This window comes from Elephas maximus, chromosome 3 (assembly GCF_024166365.1).
Source record: "Elephas maximus indicus isolate mEleMax1 chromosome 3, mEleMax1 primary haplotype, whole genome shotgun sequence".
NCBI lineage: Eukaryota > Metazoa > Chordata > Mammalia > Proboscidea > Elephantidae > Elephas > Elephas maximus.
The window spans coordinates 30,014,694-30,036,008 of record NC_064821.1 but is presented as its reverse complement, the minus strand read 5'-3'; the positions used below and the strand labels follow the sequence as shown (position 1 = coordinate 30,036,008).

Below are 21,315 nucleotides of genomic sequence, written 5' to 3'. Positions count from 1 at the left end.
ATCTGTTAGATGATTATGGCCATAATCATGTAAGAAATGCTGAGACTGGAGTGGTGGCAATACAAATGAGTGTGCAAGGGGTGGTCCCTAGATATCTGAAAGGTAGACCCAACAGAAGTTCCTGGTAGACTGAAGGATGGGGTGTGAGAGAAAGAGGTGGCAAGGATGAGTCCAACATTTTTACCCATGAAGATTGAAAAGATGATGTGCCATCAGCACAGATGTGGAAACCTTCAAGGGGAGCAGATTTTCTGGAAAAGCACGCAGAGGATATTCGGGGCTTATAGAGACTCAAATAAGGATAACACATCCAAGTGGGGAAAATACAGAAAAATGAAGATGTTTTTAAAAAATGGTTTGTAATGAGGAAAGAATACTCTCCATCTACAACATATGGTGCTGGGACACCTGGATTTGCACATCAAAAGAATGAAGTTGATCCCCTATATGTTATATCACGTACAAAAATTAATTCAAAATGCATTGATAACCTAAATATAAGAACTAAAACCATAAAACCAATGTTTATAATAGTACCAAAATGAAACTTCCCAAATATTTTCAGGAAGTTGAATTGTTAAAATATTACAGCATATTCCATCAAAAGAACAATATACTGCATTTAAAATGAACAAACCCACGGTATCCTCCCAATGTAAATGTGAACTAAAGGAAATGGTATTAAAAGTACACTTAGTGTTTTTCTATCTTATTACAACATAAAAACCATCAAAATTCAAATGTATATTAAAAAAACCCATTGCTGTTGAGTCAATTCTGACTCACAGCAACCCTATATAGGACAGAATAGAACTGTCCCAACAGGGTTTCCAAGGCTGTGAACTTTATGGAAGCAGAATGCCACGTCTTTCTCCCAAGAAGCGGCTGGAGAGTTCGAACAACCACTATTTCTGTTAGCAGCCGAGAGTTTATCTACTGCATCATCCGGGCTCCTTTCAAATGTATCTATTTAAGGTTATATACATTAGTGAAAAAATATCAACAAAAGCAAATATATGATCCTTACACATATCAAAATATTTGTTATATCAAGAGGGCAGAAGGGGACTGTGGTTAAAAATCAACTCATGGAGGTAGTCAAGAGCAAGGGTGTACCCATTACATGGATGTTCATTTTATATTTTACTCAACTGTATATTTAGTATAAATTTAGCTGTGTGTATGTAAAAAATTCTAACCAAATCTGGAAAAAGAAAGAAACAAACAAAAACCCAATCCTGTTGCCGTCGAGTTGATTCCAACTGATAGCAACCTTACAGGACAGAGTAGAACTGCCCCCCATAGGGTTTCCAAGGAGTGGCTGGTGGATTTGAACTGTCGACATTTTGGTTAGCAGCCAAGCATGGGCATATATAAAAAAAATGTTCATCAAAGAACATAGATAGTAAAAGTTCACTTTCCAAAAAAAGCAGATGAAAAACAAGGATATCCATTATTCCATTCCTATTAAACATTATCCCAGAGAATTTAAAAAGTATATTCCCCTCAAAAAAAAAAAAAGGGAAAAGGTTAAACATTTTAAAGGGAAAAAAAAACCACAGCCCATTCTATTTTATAGCTATAAAACTATGTATGTACAGCCCCAAAAGATTATACAGATTTTTATAGGACTGAGAGATTAGCCCTGGTGGCACAATAGTTAAGCACTCAGCTGCCAACTGAAAGGTCAGCAGTTTGAACCCACCGGTGACTGCGCTGGAAAAAAGACCAGACGATCTAGTCCCATAAAGGTTATAGCCTAGGAAGCCGTATGGGGCAGTTCAACTCTGTCCTACAGGGTCACTGTGATTTGGAATTGACTTCACAGCACACAACATATACACTAGTACCAAACAGCTGAAAATTTAACTTTAAAAAAGGATAACACATTTTGCTGAAAATAAAAAGGATCAAGGAGTGTAGTTAAGTAAATAAAAAGTCCTAATAAAAAATTATAAAACATTATTAAATGTTATCTAAGCTGATAAAAATAAATAAAAACCTAAAGTATGCTTTTAGAATGCTGTTTTACCAAATAAATCTTGATTAAGATTTATTAAAATCTTATTAGGAACTTCCAAAAACCTCCAACATATATTATTTTTCTTAGAACTTCACCAGAACATACTTCAAAAATTTATGTGGAATTACAAACATCCACAAACAGCCAAGATGTTCTAAAGAATACTGCATGGTGACTTGCCCAAACAAACACACACACACACACACACATACACTTACATATATGCATACATATGTATGTATACACCTACACCCATATATATAACTGTGATGGTGTATATATGTGTATAGCTATAATAAATTAGACAGTACAGTATCAAAATAAGAATACACAAATAGATCAATGGAAAAAAGTAAATAGTCCAGGAACATGCCCAAAACCAATATGGAAAGTTGAGACATGACAGAGAAAGCACTGCACGGCGCTGCCAGAAACTATACACACTTTATTTAATATGTGGTCTCAAGTCAACAAATTATCTAATTGGAATAATTAACGCATTTCTACATAGTCCATATGTAAAAATCAATTCCAAATAAATTTTAAATGTGAAAATGTAAAACTGACAAACTCAACTATATTAAAATTCAGAACTATTAATCAAAAGGCAGCAAAAAGTGAGTGACTGCATAAGCTACTATTAGGGAAAAAAAGTCAACATACATAAATGAAAAATGTATTTCCAAATCCTATAAACAAGCCCTGTGGTGCGATGGATCATATTTGTGAGGCCTTTCTAGCCACGGTCTTGTAACTCCTACCCAAGTCACTGGGCGGGACTGTGCATAGGGTAATTGTGGTCCACCAAAGGGATTGGTCAGTTTTGCCATCCTGCTGGGTTTGAAGTTAGCCACCCCAGAAGTGGGAGAGAGGGGATCCCACCACCACCAAGGAAGAACCGCCAGGATCCTTGTGTTGAGAAGCTGGAACCAGAAGTGAGAAAGAGAGAGCTATAACGCTGAAGATGGTGAGAAACAGTGGAAGGAGAGACTGGCAGGAGATGGCGCAGTGGGCTTCCCAGCCCATGGAGCAAGAAACCTGGGGCCTTTGGGCAGAGGCAGAGGGCCAGGGAGAGGCGTGTCTATGAGTACAGATCGGAAGAGACTGTCCTGATGGAAGAACTGTATCCCAAGGATTCTTGAAGCTGAATAGTAACCTCTTACTTCCCTAATAAACCCCATAATCATATTGTCTGTGCGTTCTGTGTGGCCACTGCAGTGAATTATCCAACCCAGCAGAGAAGTAGCGAGTGCCATGGGAGGGATGAAAAACTCATAGCCATGGGTGGTGTCAAAATTGGTAAAGATGACAGAGACTGGGGCATGTCTGACTCTGATTCATGGGAATGGGCCTTGGACTGTTGATTTTGATTCTCCTTCCCCCTTGTAAAGTTAGAGGTGGTCAGACACTGCCCCCAAGCCATTTTTACAAACTCTAAAAAGTCAGAGAAAGATGAATAGTGGGAAAATATGCACAGCCTTTCAATACTGGCATAATAACTGCAGAATAAAATTAAAGTAAGATATCATTTCATACCCCTCTACAAAGCAAAATTTATTCGACAATCCCCATGTTGCCAAGCAAATGAAACAAATAAAATACATATGCATACTATATGGGAGGGAAAACTGGTAAACTACATCAGCATTTCCTAATAAATTTAAACCTGGCTATGATCTGCAGCCCAGACTGCCCTCATTAGAGTTATGGGGCAAGAGCACTTGGACTCTAGAAAGAGAATGAACTAGGAAAAACTAAACTTGAAACAAATTTTGTAAGCTGTACAATGATGGGTAAATTGTGACCCACTGAAAAAATGGAATACATACACACATAGGAACATGGGTAGAGCTACAGACATCAACATGTATGAAACTCAAAAATACCATGAGGGAAATAATTCACTAAAGAACCCAAAAGAGTAATTGCATTTATAGAAAGTTCAAAAAAATGAATCCAAAGCTCAACGACACCTAGAATACATAGTTTAAAAATTAAGACTTGGTGGTAAAGCTATAATAATGGCAATAACAATAATAACAATTTCTAAAATACAGATAGCAGTTACAATGTTGGTGAAGAACACTGAATATACCATGGACTGCCAGAAGAACAAATCCATCTTGGAAGTACAGCCAGAATGCTCCTTAGAAGCAAGGATGGCCAGACTTCGACTCACATACTTTGGACATGTTATCAGGAGGGACCAGTCCATGGAGAAGGACATCACGCTTGGTAAAGTGAAGGATCATCAAAACGGAGGAAGACCCTCAGTGACATGGACTGACATAGTGGCTGCAACAATGGGGTCAAACGTAACAATGATTGTGAGGATGACATAGAACCAGTGTTTCATTCTGTTGTACACAGGGTGGCTGTGAGTTGGAACTAACTCGACGGCACCTAACAACAGTGGTTACCTCCAGGTTAATGAGATTAGGACAGGACAGAATAAGAGGCTCTAGGAACTCCTCAAGACCTATTTATAATCAGGTGTTTAGAATTGTGTTATTAAAACTTTACATGACAATAACAATAGCAAAAAGATGGAAGCAACCAAGGTGCCCATCAACGGATGAATGGATAAATTATGGTATATTCACACAATGGAATACTACGCATCAATAAAGAACAGTGATGAATCTGTGAAACATTTCATAACATGGAGGAACCTGGAAGGCATTATGCTGAGTAAAATTAGTTGCAAAAGGACAAATACTGTATAAGACCACTATTATAAGATCTTGAGAAATAGTTTAAACTGAGAAGAAAACATTCCTTTGTGGTTACGAGAGGGGGGAGGGAGGGAGGGTGGGAGAGGGGTATTCACTAATTAGATAGTAGATAAGAACTACTTTAGGTGAAGGCAAAGACAACACACAATACAGGGGAGGTCAGCACAAGTGGACTAAACCAAAAGCAAAGAAGTCTTCCGAATAAACTAAATGCTTCGAAGGCCAGCGTAGCAGGGGCAGGGGTTTGGGAACCATGGTTTCAGGGGACATCTAAGTCAACTGGCATAATAAAATCCATTAAGAAAATATTCTGCATCCCACTTTGGAGAGTGGCGTCCAGGGTCTTAAATGCTAGCAAGCACCCATCTAAGATACATCAATGAGTCTCAACCCACCTGGATCAAAGGAGAGTGAAGAACACCAAGGACACAAAGTAATTACGAGCCCAAGAGACGGAAACTGCCACATGAACCACAGACTACATCATCTTGAGACCAGAAGAACTAGATGGTACCCGGCTACAACCAATGACTGCCCTGACAAGGAACACAGCAGAGAACCCCTGAGGGAGCAGGAGAGCAGTGGGATGCAGACCCCAAATTCTCATAAAAAGACCAGACTTAATGGTCTGACTGAGACTGGAAGGACCCTGGTGGTCATGGCCCCCAGACCTTCTGTTGGCCCAGGATGAGAACTTCCTGAAGCCAACTCTTCAGACATGGATTAGAGTGGACAATGGGTTGGAGAGGGATGCTGGTGAGGAGTTAGCTTCTTGGATCAGGTGGACACTTGAGACTATGTTGGTATCTCCTGCCTGGAGGGGAGATGAGAGGGTAGAGGGGGTTAGAAGCTGGCATAAATGGATAGGAAAAGAGAGACTGGAAGGAGGGAGCAGGCTGTCCCATTAGGGGGAGAGTAATTGGGAGTATGTAGCAAGGCGTATATAAGTTTTTGTGTGAGAGACTGACTAGATTTGTAAACTTTCACTTAAAGCACAATAAAAATTATAAAGAAAAAACTTCACTTGAAAACTTCCATGCATTCTTTTATACTTATTTTACAGTAAAAAGTTTAAAATGTAATTTAAAACGAGAAAAGAAAACTAATTTTCATGTATTAATTTCCCCAAGTAATCTGACAGCCCCTTCATTTTGGTTTAACTAGTCTTAGGTCAAGAGGGCTTTTAGCTTTTATGCCCCAACTTTTTATACCTGGATCTTATAAATTTACATTTATGTTCACTAGAGTAAACTTTGTAAAAGGAAAATGCTGGAAACATTCCGAGTGTCCATTCAAAGTGGTGAGGTAAAAAAACAGAAAATACTAAGAGAGATTCATCAAATTCTATACTAAGAAATTTTGTACAACTTCACACTCAAGTTGTCTATATATTGTTATGAAAAGATCTCCAGGGTAATGTATTAACTGAAAAAGGCAAGTATAAATGCCAAGCTATCTTTTGTATAACAAAGTAGAGAAGATAAAAATTTCTATTTGCTTGCACTTATATAAAGAAATACTGGCAATATGCTTAAGAAATCTTATAATAAAGCTGCTTATCTAAAGGAAGCTGGAGGAAGAAGTATGGGGTTGATGAGGACAAAGTTAGAGACAATTCTTCATAATGACTGCTTGTTAAGTTGATATTGATACTTGAGCTTTAAAGGTTATTATCTATTGGGAAAACACAATAATTTTACTTTTAAACATAATATAAATCAAACAGTATTTGATGTGTTTCCTAGGAATTTCATGCATAAGTATAAAAGCACTCAAGATTTAATCACTTAAGGACTAAGCGTTAAAAAATAGTCTAATATATTTGTGCAAATCAAAAACTTCAGTCAGAGCTCTGTATTTAAACCCAGCAACCAGGGATAGGTCTATATGTTTATTTCCATCAGAACGTTTCTAAAATGGCTAGAAGAGTTAAAACATTAGTCGTTCTGGCTAAATACGGTAAATGTAACGGGAGTCCTTCAGATCCTTCTCGAGATTTAGTCAGTTTTAGAGTAACTTTTACCTCAGTTAAAATAGGCATTTCCCTGTGTTTCAGAAGATTGGTATCGACTTAATTAAAAAATTATCAGTAGAAACACAACAAACTAATCCTGAAATTTGCTTCCAGTGGAAACTGTGACCCTGAGAATTCAAGCACACCCACCTGTGGGGTTCTAGACATATCCAATAAGGATCTTCCCTACAAACGACAGTGAGATTGAGGAAGACTGACTGACAGGACAGTAACCTCATCCATAGTTAGACAAGGACATTAACCAGACTCCTCTCTCTTTCTCCCTCTAGGAAGGTATTCGGTATCCCCTAAGAGAATCAAAGTATAATTTTGCTGAAGATCATTCAAATGCGGCTACAGCAGTACATTGACAGGGAACTGCCAGAAATTCAAGCTGGATTCAGAAGAGGGCATGGAATGAGGGATATCATTGCTAATGTCAGATGAACACTGGCTGAAAGCAGAGGATACCAGAAAGATATTTCCCTGTGTTTTATTGATTGCAAAGGCATTTAACTTTGTGCATCATAACAAATTATGGAAAACACTGTGAAGAATGGAAATTCCAGAACACTTAATTGTGCTCATAAGGAACCCGTACATAGGTCAAGAGACAGTCATTTGAACAGAACAAGGGGATACTGATTGGTTTAAAGTCAGGAAAGGTGTGCATCAGGGTTGTATCCTTTCACCATACTTATTTAATCTGTACGCTGAGCAAATAATCCGAGAAGCTGGACTACATGAAGAAGAACATGGCATAAGGAACAGAGAAAGACTCATTAACGACCTGCGTTATGTAGATGAAACAATCTTGTTTGCTGAAAGTGAAGAGCTCTTAAGTGCTTATCGATGAAGATCAAAGACCACAGCCTTCAGTATGGATTACAACTCAACATAAAGTAAACAAAAATCCTTACCACTGGACCAATAAGCAACATAATGTAAATGGAGAAAAGACTGAAGTTCTCAAGAATTTCAGTTTTACTTGGATCCACAATCAACATTCATGGAAGCAGCAGTCAAAAAAATAAAACAAGAGGTGGGGCCAAGATGGTCTAGTAGTCAGATACTTCCTGTGGTCGTTCTTACAACAACCCAAAAACCCACTACCTACAACAAAGACCTGAAAAAACAAGTGAATCGATTATACATGACAAGCTAGGAGCCCTGAACATCAAAGGGGGAGTTGAGGAATCAGACTCAACGAGTTGCCAGACCTCACCTGGAGGAAACCGGAACCCCGCAGGCCAATTCCTCTGCCACAAGCACAGTGAGGCAAGCAGAGGCATTTGGTACATGTTTTCCACATCAGGAGAGGCCAAACAGCGGCAAGTCTGCTCAACCCTCCAGAACAAACAAGAAGTGGACCTCAATCAGCAAATAAGTACCTGCATCTAACCTACCGCGATCCAAAAATATCTCTTAGGGAAAAACCTCTCTCCCACTTACCTGCTCCCTTCCCGCTCTGCGCTGGGTCCCAGTCGGCTGTACCCACTGGGCCAGAAGAAGGACCCTGTGCTTGCCCTAAGTCATTCTCCCAGCCTTGGAAAGGGAACAAATTAACAACCAGGGAAAAAATAATCTGCCGGCTCCCCTAAACTGGGAATTCAGGGCAGAAACAGCTCCTTTGCCTAGGCACAGGCATAAGGGGGCTACAGACTCTGAATACCTTTCACTCCTGCATAGATCTGTGTGGGCCCATTTCAGCAGCATAGGCCCTCATTAGCATAGTACAGCAGGGTATATACATGAAGTCCAACTGTTTCAACTACATGGTGAAGTCTCAGGTTCCTGTCATTTGACAACACTCTGCCTATTAAGTAGGCTCCTCACCTACCCACATCAGGGGCCTGAAGACTGATGGCTCCACCCATAACACCTAGCCACCCACAACAGGGGTCCAAGAATAAGCAGTGCCTCCCAGTCCTTACAGCCAACAGCACTGGGTGCCCATAGTCTGGATGTAAAACCCATCCACCTACGTACTCTAGGGAACAGGGACACGCTTTCCTCACAGACACTTGGGTGGTTGTCAGTCCCCTGCCTTGCTCAGCATATGACCCCCTACTGCAGCCAGATACCTGTGCCTACACCAATCACCCCTGCTCATCTAGGACTGTAAGTGAGACCTTCCTCAAACACTTGGTGACTATGTGGATACCTGAGCTGAATCCATACAAGAAAAGTGAATGGACTCCTGGGCTCACATACCTAGTAAGAGCTCTAACCACCTGGTGACAGGACATTAGAGCTTCAAACATGCTGAAAATCAAACTAAGCTCGCTCGAGCACCCTATTTGGGGATATCAAAACAAAACAGGAAGCTTGGGCACTGTAAGCAAAATTAAATAAATACAATTTAACTTACTGATGGCTCGGAGACAACAGTCAATGCCACATCAAATAAAGAGGCAGATCATGATGGCTTTAGCCAGCTCCAGAATTACCAGAGGCAGAATACAAAAGGTTCATATACAGAACTCTTCAAGAGGTCAGGAAGGAGATCAGGGAAAATGCAGAACATGCCAAACAGCACAAAGACAATGCATTAGAGGAACTTAAGCATATTTGACAAGAGCATAATGACAAATTTAATAAGCTGTAGGAATCCACAGAAAGACAGCAAACAGAAACTGAGAAGATTAACAATGAAATTTCAGAGACAATTCAATAGAGAGCAGAATTGAAGTAATGGAAGTCAGAATTAGTGAGACTGAAGACAAAGCCCTTGACACCAACATATTTGGGGAAAAATAAAAAAAAAAAAAAAAAGAATTAAAAAAAATGAAGAAAACCTAAGAATTATGTGGGACTCTATCAAGAGGAATAATTTACGTAAGATTGGATACCAGAAAGGGGCGGGGGATAACAGAAAACAGAGAGAGAACTGTTGAAGATTTGTTGGCAGAAAACTTCCCTGATATGATGAAAGATGAGAAGATATCTATCAAAGATGCTAATCGAACCCCACACAAGGGAGATCCCAAAAGAAATTCACCAAGACATATTATAATCAAACTTGCCAAAACCAAAGATAAAGAGAGAATTTTAAGAGTGGCTAGGGATAAATGAAAAGTCACCTGCAAAGGAGAGTCAAAGACTAAGCTCGGACTACTCAGCAGATACCACATAGCCAAGAAAGCAATGGGATGACATATATAGAGCCTTGAAGGAAAAAAAATTGGCAGCCAAGAATTATACATCCAGCAGAACTGTCTCTCATATGTGATGGTGAAATTAGGACATTTCCAGACAAACATTTAGTTTCGGGAATCTGCAAAAACCAAACCAAATTACAAGAAATACTGAAGGGAGTCCTCTGGTTAGAAAGTCAGTAACATCAGGTAATAATCCAAAACTAGAATACAAAAGAGAGCAACCAGGTATCAACCCAGATAGCAAAATCACAAACATAAATCAAAGCTAAAATGCTCAGAACAGGGTAATAGATGTCATTATGTAAAAGATGACAACATAAAAATAAAAAGGCACTAAAAAATGTAGTCATAGATCTTTCATATGCAGAGGAAGTCAAGGTGATATAAGGAAATAAGAGATTGGTTTAAACTTAGAATAGTGGTAATATTAAGGTAGCCATGAAGGAAACTAACGATCCTACATATCCAACTAAAAAAAAGGAAAAACGTAAAGACTCAGCAAATACAAAATCAACAACAGTGAAAAAGAGGAAAAGAAAATACATAAAAATGACTCAGCTCAGAAAATTAAGTGGAACAAAGAAACCCAACAACACACAAAAAAAGACATAAAAATGACAGCGTTAAACTCATACCCATCAATAATTACACTGAATATAAATGGACTAAATGGGCAAATAAAGAGAGTGGCAGAATGGATTAAAAAAAAAACACGATTCATATATATGGTGCCTACAAGAGACACATCTTAGACTTAAAGACACACAACAAACTGAAACTCAAAGGACAGAAAAAAATATTTCAAGCAAACAACAATCAAAAAAGAGCAGGAGTGGCCATATTAATTTCCACAAAATAGACTTTAAAGTAAAATCCACCTCAAAGGATAAGGCAGGATGCTGTATAATGATTAAAGGGTCAATACACCAGGAGGACAGAACCACAATAAATATTGACACACCCAAGACCAGGGCTCCAAAATACATAAAACTCTAACAGCACTGAAAAGAGAGATAGACAGCTCCATGATAATAGTACAAGACTTCAACACACCACTTTTGGTGGACAGAACATCCAAAAAGAAGATCAATAAAGACATGAGAGATCTAAATGCCACAATCAACCAACTTGACCTCATAGACATATAAAGAACACTCCACCGAAGAGCAGCCAAGTATACTTTCTTTTCCAACGCACATGGAACATTCTCCAGAATACACCACATATTAGGCCATAAAGCAAGCCTTAACAGGATCCAAAACATCAAAATATCACAAAGCATCTTTTCTGACCATAAAGCCGTTGTTGTTAGGTTCCGTTGAGTCAGTTCCGACTCATAGCGACCCTATATACCACAGAATGAAATACAGCCCAGTCCTGCGCCATCCTTACAATTCTTGTTATGCTTGAGCCCATTGTTGCAACCACTGTGTCAATCCATCTCATTGAGGGTCTTCCTCTTTTTTGATGACCCTCTACTTTGCCAAGCATGATGTCCTTCTCCAGGGACTGATCCCTCCTGACAACATGTCCAAAGTATGTAAGATGCAGTCTCACCATCCTTGCTTCTAAGGAGCATTTTCGTTATACTTCTTCCAAGACAGGTTTCTTTGTTCTTTTGGCAGTCCATGGTATATTCAATATTCTTCGCCAACACCACAATTCAGAGCTGTCAGTTCTTCTTCCGTCTTCCTTATTCACTGTCCAGCTTTCACGTGCATATGATAAAACCCACTGCAGCGACTGAAAATACCATGGGTTCGGTCATGTGCACCTTAGTCTTCAAGGTGACATCTTTGCTTTTCGACACTTTAAAGAGGTCCTTTGCAGCAGATTTACCCAATGTAATGTGTCTTTTGATTTCTTGATTGCTGCTTCCATGGGGGTTGATTGTAGATCCAAGTAAAATGAAATCCTTGACAACTTCAATCTTTTCCCCATTTGTCATGATGTGGCTTATTGGTCCAGTGGTGAGGATTTTTGTTTTATGTTGACGCGTAATCCCTACTGAAGGCTGTGGTCTTTGATCTTCATTATTAAGTGCTCATGTCCTCTTCACTTTCAGCAAGCAAGGTTGTGTCATCTGCGTAATACAGGCTGTTAATGAGTCTTCCGCCAATCCTGATGCCCCATTCCTCTTCATATAGTCCAGCTTTTTGGATTATTTGCTCAGCATACAGACTGAACATGTATGGTGAAAGGATACAACCCAACACACACCTTTCCTAACTTTAAACCACTCAGTATCCCCTTGTTCTGTCCGAACAACTGCCTTTTGATCTGTGTACAGGTTTCTCACGAGCACAATTAAGTGTTCTGGAATTCCCATTCTTCACATAATGATCCATAATTTCTTATGATTCACACAGTCAAATGCCTTTGCATAGTGAATAAATCAAAGGTAAACGTCCTTCTGATATTCTCTGTTTTCAGCCAGGATCCATCTGACATCAGCAATGATATCCCTGGTTCCATGTCCTCTTCTGAAACCAGCCTAAATTTCTGGCAGTTCCCTGTTAATATACTGCTGCAGTTGCTTTTGAATGATCTTCAGCAAAGTTTTGCTTGCATGTGATATTGATATTGCTTGATAATGTCCACATTCGGTTTGATCACCTTTCTTGGGAATAGGCATAAATATGGATCTCTTCCAGTCGGTTGGCCAGGTAGCTGTCTTCCAAATTTCTTGGCATAGACGAGTGAGCACATCCAATTCTGCATCCATTTGTTGAAACATCTCAGTTGATATTTCATCAATTCTTAGAGTCTTGTTTTTTTTTTTTTTACCAATGACTTCAGTGCAGCTTGGACTTCTTTCAGTACCATTGGTTCTGGATCATATGATACCTCTTGAAATGGTAAAAAGCCAAAAGAGACCCACGTAAGTGGAAAAACATACCTTACTCATGTATAGGAAGATTCAACGTTGTGAAAATGTCTATTCCACCCCAAGCGGTCTATCAAAAAAAAACAAACCCACTGCCGACGAGTCGATTCCGACTCATGGTGACCCTATAGGACAGAGTAGAACTGCCCCATAGAGTTTCCGAGGAGCGCCTGGCGGATCGGAACTGCCGACCTCTAGGTTGGCAGCTGTAGCACTTAACCACTACCCCACCAGGGTTTCCTAAAGCAATCTACAGATACAACGTAATCCTGACCCAAATTCCAATGGCATTTTTTAATCAGATGCGGAACAAATCACCAACTTCATACGACAAGGGAAGAGGCTCTGGATAAGTAAAGCGTTACTGAAAAAAGAAGAACAAATTGGGAGGTCTCACACCACCTGATTTTAGAGCCTATTATACTACCACAGTAGACAAAACAGCCTGGTACTGGTACAACAACAGACAAATAGACTGGTGGAACACAATTGAGAATCCAAACATAAATTCATCCACTGCTCATAGGCAGCTGATATTTGACAGAGGCCCAAAGTCCATTAAATGGGGAAAAGACAGTCTCTTTAACCAATGGTGCTGGCATAACTGGATATCCATCAGCAAAACAATGAAACAAGACCCGTACCTCACACTGTGCACAAAAACTAAAAATGGATCAAAGACCTAAATATGAAATCTAAAATGATAAAGATCATGGAAGAAAAAACAGGGACAATGCTAGGAGCCCTAATACATGGCATAAACAGTATATAAAACATTACTAACAATGCACAAACACCAGAAGAGAAACTAAACTGGGAACTCCTAAAAATCACACACTTACGCTCATCCAAAGATTTCACCAAAAGAGTAAAAAGACAACCTACAAACTGGGAAAAAATTTTTGGCTACAATATATCTGATCAGGGTCTAATCTCTAAAATCTACAAGAAAATCTAATACCTCTACAACAAAAAGACAACCCAACTAACAAATGGGCAAAGGATATGAACGGGCACTTCACCAAAAAAGACATTCAGGCAGCTAACAGATACATGAAGAAATGCTCACAGTCATTAGCCATGAGAGAAATGCAAATCAAAACTACAATGAGATACCATCTCACCTCAAAAAAAGCTGGCAATAATCCAAAAAACACAAAATAATAAATGTTGGAGAGGTTGTGGACAGACTAGAACACTTACACACTGCTGATGGGAATGTCAAATGGTACAAACACTTCGGAAATCGATTTGTCACTTCCTTAAAAAGCTAGAAATAGAACTATCATATGACCCAGCAATTCCACTTCTTGGAATACATCCTAGACAAATAAGAGCCTTCCCATGAACAGATAGATACATGCACACACATGTTCACTACAGCACTGTTCACAATAGCAAAAATATGGAAACAACCAAGGTGCCCATCAATGGATGAATGTATGAACAAATTATGGTATATTCACACAATGGAATACTAAGCAACCATAAAGAACAACGATAAATCTGTGAAACTTCACAAAACATGGAGGAATCTGGAACGCATTATGCTGAAATTAATCAATTGCAAAAGGACAAATGTTGTATGAGACCACTATTATAAAAACTCAAGAAAAGGTTTAAACACAGAACAAAACATTCTTTGATGGTTATGAGGGTAGGGAGGGAGGGAGAGGGGTATTCACCAATTAGATAGAAGACAAGAATTATTTTAGATGAAAGGGAAGGACAACACACAATACAGGGTAACTCAGTACAACTGGACTGACCCAAAAGCTAAGAAGTTTCCTGAATACAACCAAAGACTTTGAGGGACAGAGTAGCAGGGGCAGGCGTCCGGGGACCATGGTTTCAGGGGACATCTAGGTCAAATGGCATAATAAAATCTATTAAGAAAACATTCTGCATCCCACTTTGGTAAGTGGCATCTGGGGTCTTAGAAGCTAGCAAGTGGCCATCTAAGATGCTTCTATTGGTCACAACCGAACTGGAGCAAAGGAGAATGAAGAACAGCAAAGACACAAGGAAAATATGAGCCCAAGAGAAAGAAAGGGCCACATAAACCAGAGACTCCATCAGCCTGAGACCGGAAGAACTAGATGGTCCCCAGTTATCACTAATGACTGCTCTGACAGTGAACATAACAGAGAATCCTTGATGGAGCAGGAGAAAAGTAGGATGCAAACCTGAAATTCAAGTAAAAAGACCAGACTTAATGGTCTCACTGAGACTAGAAGGACCCCAGAGGTCACTGCCCCTGGAATCTCTGTTAGCCTAAAACTAAAACCATTCTCAAAGCTAACTCTTCAAAGATTAGACTGGAGTATAAGACATAAAATGATACTGGTGAGGAGTGTGCTTTTTCACGCAAGTAGACACATAAGCCTATGTGGGCAGCCCCTATCTGAGATGGGGACAGGAGCTGGCTGAATGGCCACAAGAAATACAGCATGGAGAGAAATGTGCCATCACCTTGTAGGGAGAGCAACTAGGGTTACATAAAAATGTGTGTGTAAGTTTTTGTATGAGAAACTGACTTGAATTATAAACTTTCACTTAAAGCACAATAAAAAAAAAAGCAAATGACACACTTCATTGGGCAAATCTGCTAAAAAAAAAAAAACACCTCTTTAAAGTGTTAAAAAGCAAAGATGTCACCTTGAATACTAAGGCAGGCCTGACCCAAGCCATGCCATGGTGTTTTCTATTGGTTCATATGCATGCTTGCGCATACATATGTACATGTGTATGTATATACATACCACGTCACCAATATGTTATAATCAAAATTAAGATGCTACAAAAGTTCATCACCACTCCGCTAAATGACACTGAACACAGGCTTGCTGCTCTCAATGAAGAAATGCTGTCTTCAGAAAGGTGTACTCCAGAACAGAATAGCTTTGAACATGATAATGACAGCCCAAGAAGACACCTGTACGTTATTAACAATTGAATGCTGTGTATATATTCTGATAATGCAGCCCTGTAAGCCACTCGCTTGTTCACTTACAAACCCAACTTGATTGCACAGAACATACGGGGGATGACACCTGGAGGATGGAGATCAAGGGGTGGTTGCTGGGTGGGAAACATGGTGAAACAAATTACTATTCAAACTTCTTCCATCATAATAGGTAGAATTATTTTTTGAACTTCCTTATATTGCTGGTGTGGCGTATGTTTGCAATGCTTTAACAAAGTAGAGACGGGAGCCCTACACTCATTTCCCCCACGTCCCTGCAGGCTCAGGGAAGTTCAAGGGGAGAGCTATGCACGTGAAATTGTAAGACCCAGGCAGGAAAGGGGTGGATTGTGGGGTGTTAGACATATTCCATATGGATCCTGCCCATGATGGACTCAGACTGAACGAGAGCGGCTGACCGGACAGTAACCCTGTCAGTAGTTACACAAGGACGTTAACCAAACTCTTCCCCTCAGGGCCACTCCCTTCACCCCACACCTGGTTTTCAGGCTTTACTTCCCTTCCCTTTCTCCTGTGGTGGTCCTCCTGTAGTGCTGGTGTCACATTCCTTTTCCCCACTCTAATTCACCCACTCTTTGAGTATGTAACTAGTAGACCAAAGGCCCCAGATGCAGGCCAGTATCATGCCCTAAGTTAAAGACCAGCACTCTCCGGCTTCACTCATGGGAATGTGCGCAGCCCTTCTGTATCTAAGTTTGACCTAATTAAAAACCTTTAGTCCAATCAACCTGGCTTCTGCTGCCTATTTTTTTGGAATTCAAACCAAGCCTTTTCAAGAGACTTTAGGAGCTATTTTACCCCCGTGACTCCGGATTACACCTGTGATGCTGGCCCTGACTGCCGGCCAGGCAGGACGGTATCACCATTTCATATCCTGAGCTGCTTTAGCAAAAAAAGAACACTTTAACTTTAGATTTTAATCCAAGACTGTGCTGAGGAGTCAAAATTTTTAGAAATGTGATACTAGCTATAGGCACAGACAGCCTGGGAGGACGGGGACCTGGATTGGGTATCATGCTTCTCATACACCTGAAAGGCTCAAGCAAAACCATTCCCACTGGAAAAATGATGGTCTTGGAGACTCCAGACATGATCCAGCTGGACTCATTCTCCTGCCTCATTTCTTTGGTGAGGTCACAAGAGTGCCAAGCCCCACACAGGACCCACAAAGAGTCAACATTCTTCCTTGAATAACTCTCTCTCCCTTTCTTTACCCCATGTAAGAGGTGGAGCTATAGCTTCAGAACTGCAATGAAAAGCCTTCAGTGCCTGGGGGAAGCCAAGAACACTGTTTGCAGTGATGGCACAAGGATGGCTCTGGAAGGCCTAGGGCTCAGTCTCCTCAGCCAGAGCTGCACCATCTTCAGGCTCTGCTCATGAGATTCTGTTATCCAACACAGAGCACTGAGGCCCAGGGTGGGGACATTAAGGCCCCATGGTGCCAGCTCTGAGAGTTACATGTGGAAGGTAACCGCAGGCATCCAAGGCTTGAAAAACCACATATATATACAGGAAGGGCCCAGTGGAGGTGGAGCAGGACCTTAGGTTGCCACTTAGGATTGAGTCTCTTGGCCTCCTCTGCGACCTTTTACCTCACGGAAGAAACACAGAGTGCAGAGCACATAGCAGGTCCCCCACCAAATCATATTTAGCCTCACCCCCTTATACTAAGAATTACCCAGTATTCTGTGGTACTTACCATTTCCTGGCACAACTTCTGGAAGTTAAGTAAATGTTCTCTGTGAGCCCAAGAAGCCACGTAGGTAAGAGCGGTGGGAGTGGAAGCAGCCAGTCAGAGCAGTAGATACCCTTACTTGTGATAGCAAGGATATAGAAGATGGTCGTTGTAGGTACCCAACTGCCTAAACTGGTCTAGTTCTGTGTCACACCTGTGACCTGAAATGGAAGAAGATGGGGAGGAGACAGTGTTGAGTAAGGAGAGAGTGACAGGGTCTTGACCTTCCACTCTTTCCTTGGCAGGACTTCCTCCTAGTCTCAAGGCAGTGCTCTACCCTAGGTCCATTTGCATTTAAGGCAGAACAGGCTCCAGCCTTCCAGGGGACACACCTACATTATTCACGCAGCTACAGAGCCTCTTCCTTTTGGCAACAAGATCACAGGTGGAGGGATTAACTCATATATATGCGTATACAGGCTTAGAGCATGAGAACCATCCATGGCAAGGCTGGAAAACTTGAACCTGATTTTCTCCAGGGACTCAGGAGACCAAGCATGAGTTAGTGTGTTTGCCTACATAATTCGGCCCCTTGTGGATCAACACACACACTGTTATTTGAGATCAACATGGGAGCATGTTTTATTGATTTTTAATTATTTGCAGCTAAACCAGTTCCCACTTCCCCCCATCCCCATGCAGCTGACTCTTACTCCTTTATTTCTTGATCTTAATATAAATGTTCTCTCTCTTGCATGACCATTATACCAGGGTCTTCCCTTTCAGTATGATCTTTCTTTTTACTGTTTTCTCTAAAAGCACTAATTTTAATTCACACCTTTATTTGTACACTATTTTCAGCATAAACTGGGAGCTTGTTAGAGATATGTAGACTCTCAAACTACATGAATAACCAAAATGTAGTATATCCACACAATAGAACATCATCCAGTAATAAAAACAATGAAGTTCTGATAAATGCTACGACCTGGGTAAGCTTTGAAAACACTATGCTAAGTGAAATAAACCAGATACAAAAAGACAAATATTGTACAATCCCACTTAAATGTCTAGAATAGGCAAATATATAGACCAAATGGTTGGTTACCAGCAGCAGTTTAGAGGGAAGAGTGGAGTTAATGCTTAAGAAGCACCAAGTTTCTGCTAAGAGTGATGGAAAAACCTAGATACTGATAGTGGTGATGGTCACACACATGGTCAAAGAAATTAATGTTACTGAATCTTACTTGTAAAAATGGTTGAAATAGCAAGTTTTGTTGTATATTTTTTACCACACACACAAAACAGATAGCATGAAATGACACCATTAAAACAAACAAAAAAAGAAACAGTCTCTTGGTCTAAGTGTGTACGTAAAAGGAGAGAAATGTAGTTACTATGGGGAGATAGGGAGGTACGTGGGTATCTCCAAATTTAATGCCAACCTGTTGTTGTCATCATTGTGTTCTGTGGAGTCGATTCCGACTCACCGTGAACCTTAGGCCTAGACAAATAAAATTGCATTTGAGCAACTACAATGTGGAAAGAATGGACTTTTCAAGGTAATTGGATCCGGATCACTATGTTATTAACATACAAAAAAGAAAAGGGCGATTGCATAACAAAAATTCTGGTAAATTATAATTCTATATAGTAAAAATAATGAGATTTGCTAATGACACTGAAGGAAGTAATGATTTTTCAAACAGGACACTTTAAAATTTAGACGCTTTAAATTTTTGAGATATTTGCAGCTGCTGCTTGACTCTAGCATCTATACATTTTCACCTCTTTTGTCGTATATAAAATTATACTCTTTTATTCCTCTTACATGCGTTAGGTTTGATATACACATACTATTATCTTCATTCTACATTATTACGTTTGGCTTAAAAAGAAACATTCTCCAGTCATGTTATGGATGCCACACGTTACTCATCAATTTAAGCTTTACCTTATGTTCAAAATTACTTACTATAAATCATGACTTTCTAACAGTTGCACGTTCACATTAATCTAAACAAGAATACCTCCTAACATAATTATTACACAAAGGATGAAGTACATTTTGCAACACTGTAGCCTGGCTGACTCTCTAGGATCTGTTTAAGGCTTAGATTAGTTTCATTATACATGCCTCCATTTTGCCCTCATTCCTAATATTTGAAGTTCTAACATTGGGAATATTGGGAATATACATTACTTTTACTCCAAGAAGCTTTCAACCTATTAAGAAGGGTGGCTCTTTGGCAGCAAAAATTGTGGCTGGCTCACCAGCATCCAATGCTGCACAGATGTTCTTTCAGCCAGGCATTAAGATCTTGGAGAAAGACTGGGTGTGTGACCTGTATAAATTGGTCACGGCCTATATTAAGCTTTTTCAGCCACATTACATTTTACAGCAGACCGACTAGGGTTGGCCATACTGTTTCCCACACAATCATGACGAAAATGTCCTACAGCCAAAGAAATTCCTCGACATGCGCCTATTAAATATTTTCCTCCTGAAATAGGGATAAATATACTCCTTAAAAAAAATTTTTTTAAATGCACGTACTTGTTCCAGCTCATGATTCTTAATTCCTTATCTACTTTAAATACCTATAACCATTAAAGTAGCGGGAGGATATATGCCTCATCATAAACTTAACTTTTTGTCTGCTCCGCAATACTTAACAAAAGTCCGGCTTTATGAAACACAGAAAACAAACGGAAGCAAGGTGAGCATCGGACTGGAGCGGGGAGCAGGGCATGCAGACTCAGACCAACTACCCTGGGCCTCTATCAGGCTCATGACTCTGTATTTCTCACAAACGCCCAGTGAAGCTGACACTGCTGGTCTGGGAACCATACTATAGCTTAGCGAGGATTGACACGATTTTACCTGTTAACGCACCGAGAGAAAAGTACAGCCCAGGCCGTGCAGAAAACAGCTGCGGTCCAGGAGGGCGCGGGCAAGGTGGCAGGGTTTTTGACCAGGCGGTGGGCGCAGGAAAGCGGCAGCGGAGGCGGAGACTGCAGGAAAGACGGGGCGGGCGGGGGGAACGGCGGCGGCCGTAGCAGAAAAGAGGCGGCTGCGGGGGGAGGCCCCGGGCACAGCACGGCCACAGGAAGTCGCGCGGCTCTAGAGCAGCCCAGGGAGGGCGGCGAGGCCAGCACTGCGCAGTTCACCTGGACCAGCGCCCGTAGACCCCGAGACAGGAGAGCCGGACCAGGAAAGAGACCGACAGACACACCACCACTCCAAGCCCGAGCAGGACTGCGACCAAACGGGGAGGCCAGCAGAGGACGCACATTTCCGCTTCCGGGTCTGCGCCGCTCGGTGTTGAAGGGGAGGGATTCCGTGCGCCACCCAGAGGGCTCCATCTAGTGACCGTGGGGTTTCGTGGCTTCCCCTCGGACTTGGGAACCGCCCACTGATGTCCTCATTTGCTCTGTAGAGAAAAGCATAGATTTTTCTGAAATGCGTATATAGGCTTCAAGGGGGATTTCAGTAGGCAAAGCTTTCTAATATAATTGGGGATCAGAGAAAGTTGGTATTTGTATATTTGGCCATTTGAAAAAAATTTGCGATGTTCTTTGGAGAAATAATTTGTTTAGTTCTCATAAATACTTGCCCATTTTTATTTAGAATCCTGAAAGTCTGAAGTACTGACTTCCGTTCACAGTTTGTCTTCTCTCGCATATCACACATCTTCACCCTGGAACAGGGCACTGACTGTGCAAACCCAATCTGATCACTCCAAGAGCTGAGGAACATAGAGAGGTGTTCCAGAGGAAAAGGCAGTCCTTGTGAGGAGAGGTATGTAAACGGTGAAGTACTTTCAAGAATGA

The 21,315-nt window shown here is 40.7% G+C and overlaps 1 protein-coding gene across 3 annotated transcripts in view; it reads right to left on the bottom strand.

Moving 5' to 3' along the window:
• LOC126072191 (zinc finger protein 791-like) overlaps positions 1 to 20,791 on the bottom strand; it is a 39,495-nt gene extending 18,704 nt beyond the window's left edge. The window contains exons 1-2 of one of the 3 annotated variants that reach the window (XM_049876992.1): positions 20,366 to 20,791; positions 17,506 to 17,702 (exon numbers count right to left, since the gene is read on the bottom strand). In XM_049876992.1, coding sequence (XP_049732949.1) covers positions 17,506 to 17,508 — 3 coding nt within the window. In that variant the 5' untranslated portion in view covers positions 17,509 to 17,702; positions 20,366 to 20,791. The remainder of the gene's footprint in view (positions 1 to 17,505; positions 17,703 to 20,365) is intronic. The other 2 variants (XM_049876993.1, XM_049876994.1) reach the window with 2 other exon arrangements.
• Positions 20,792 to 21,315: the final 524 nt, after the last annotated feature.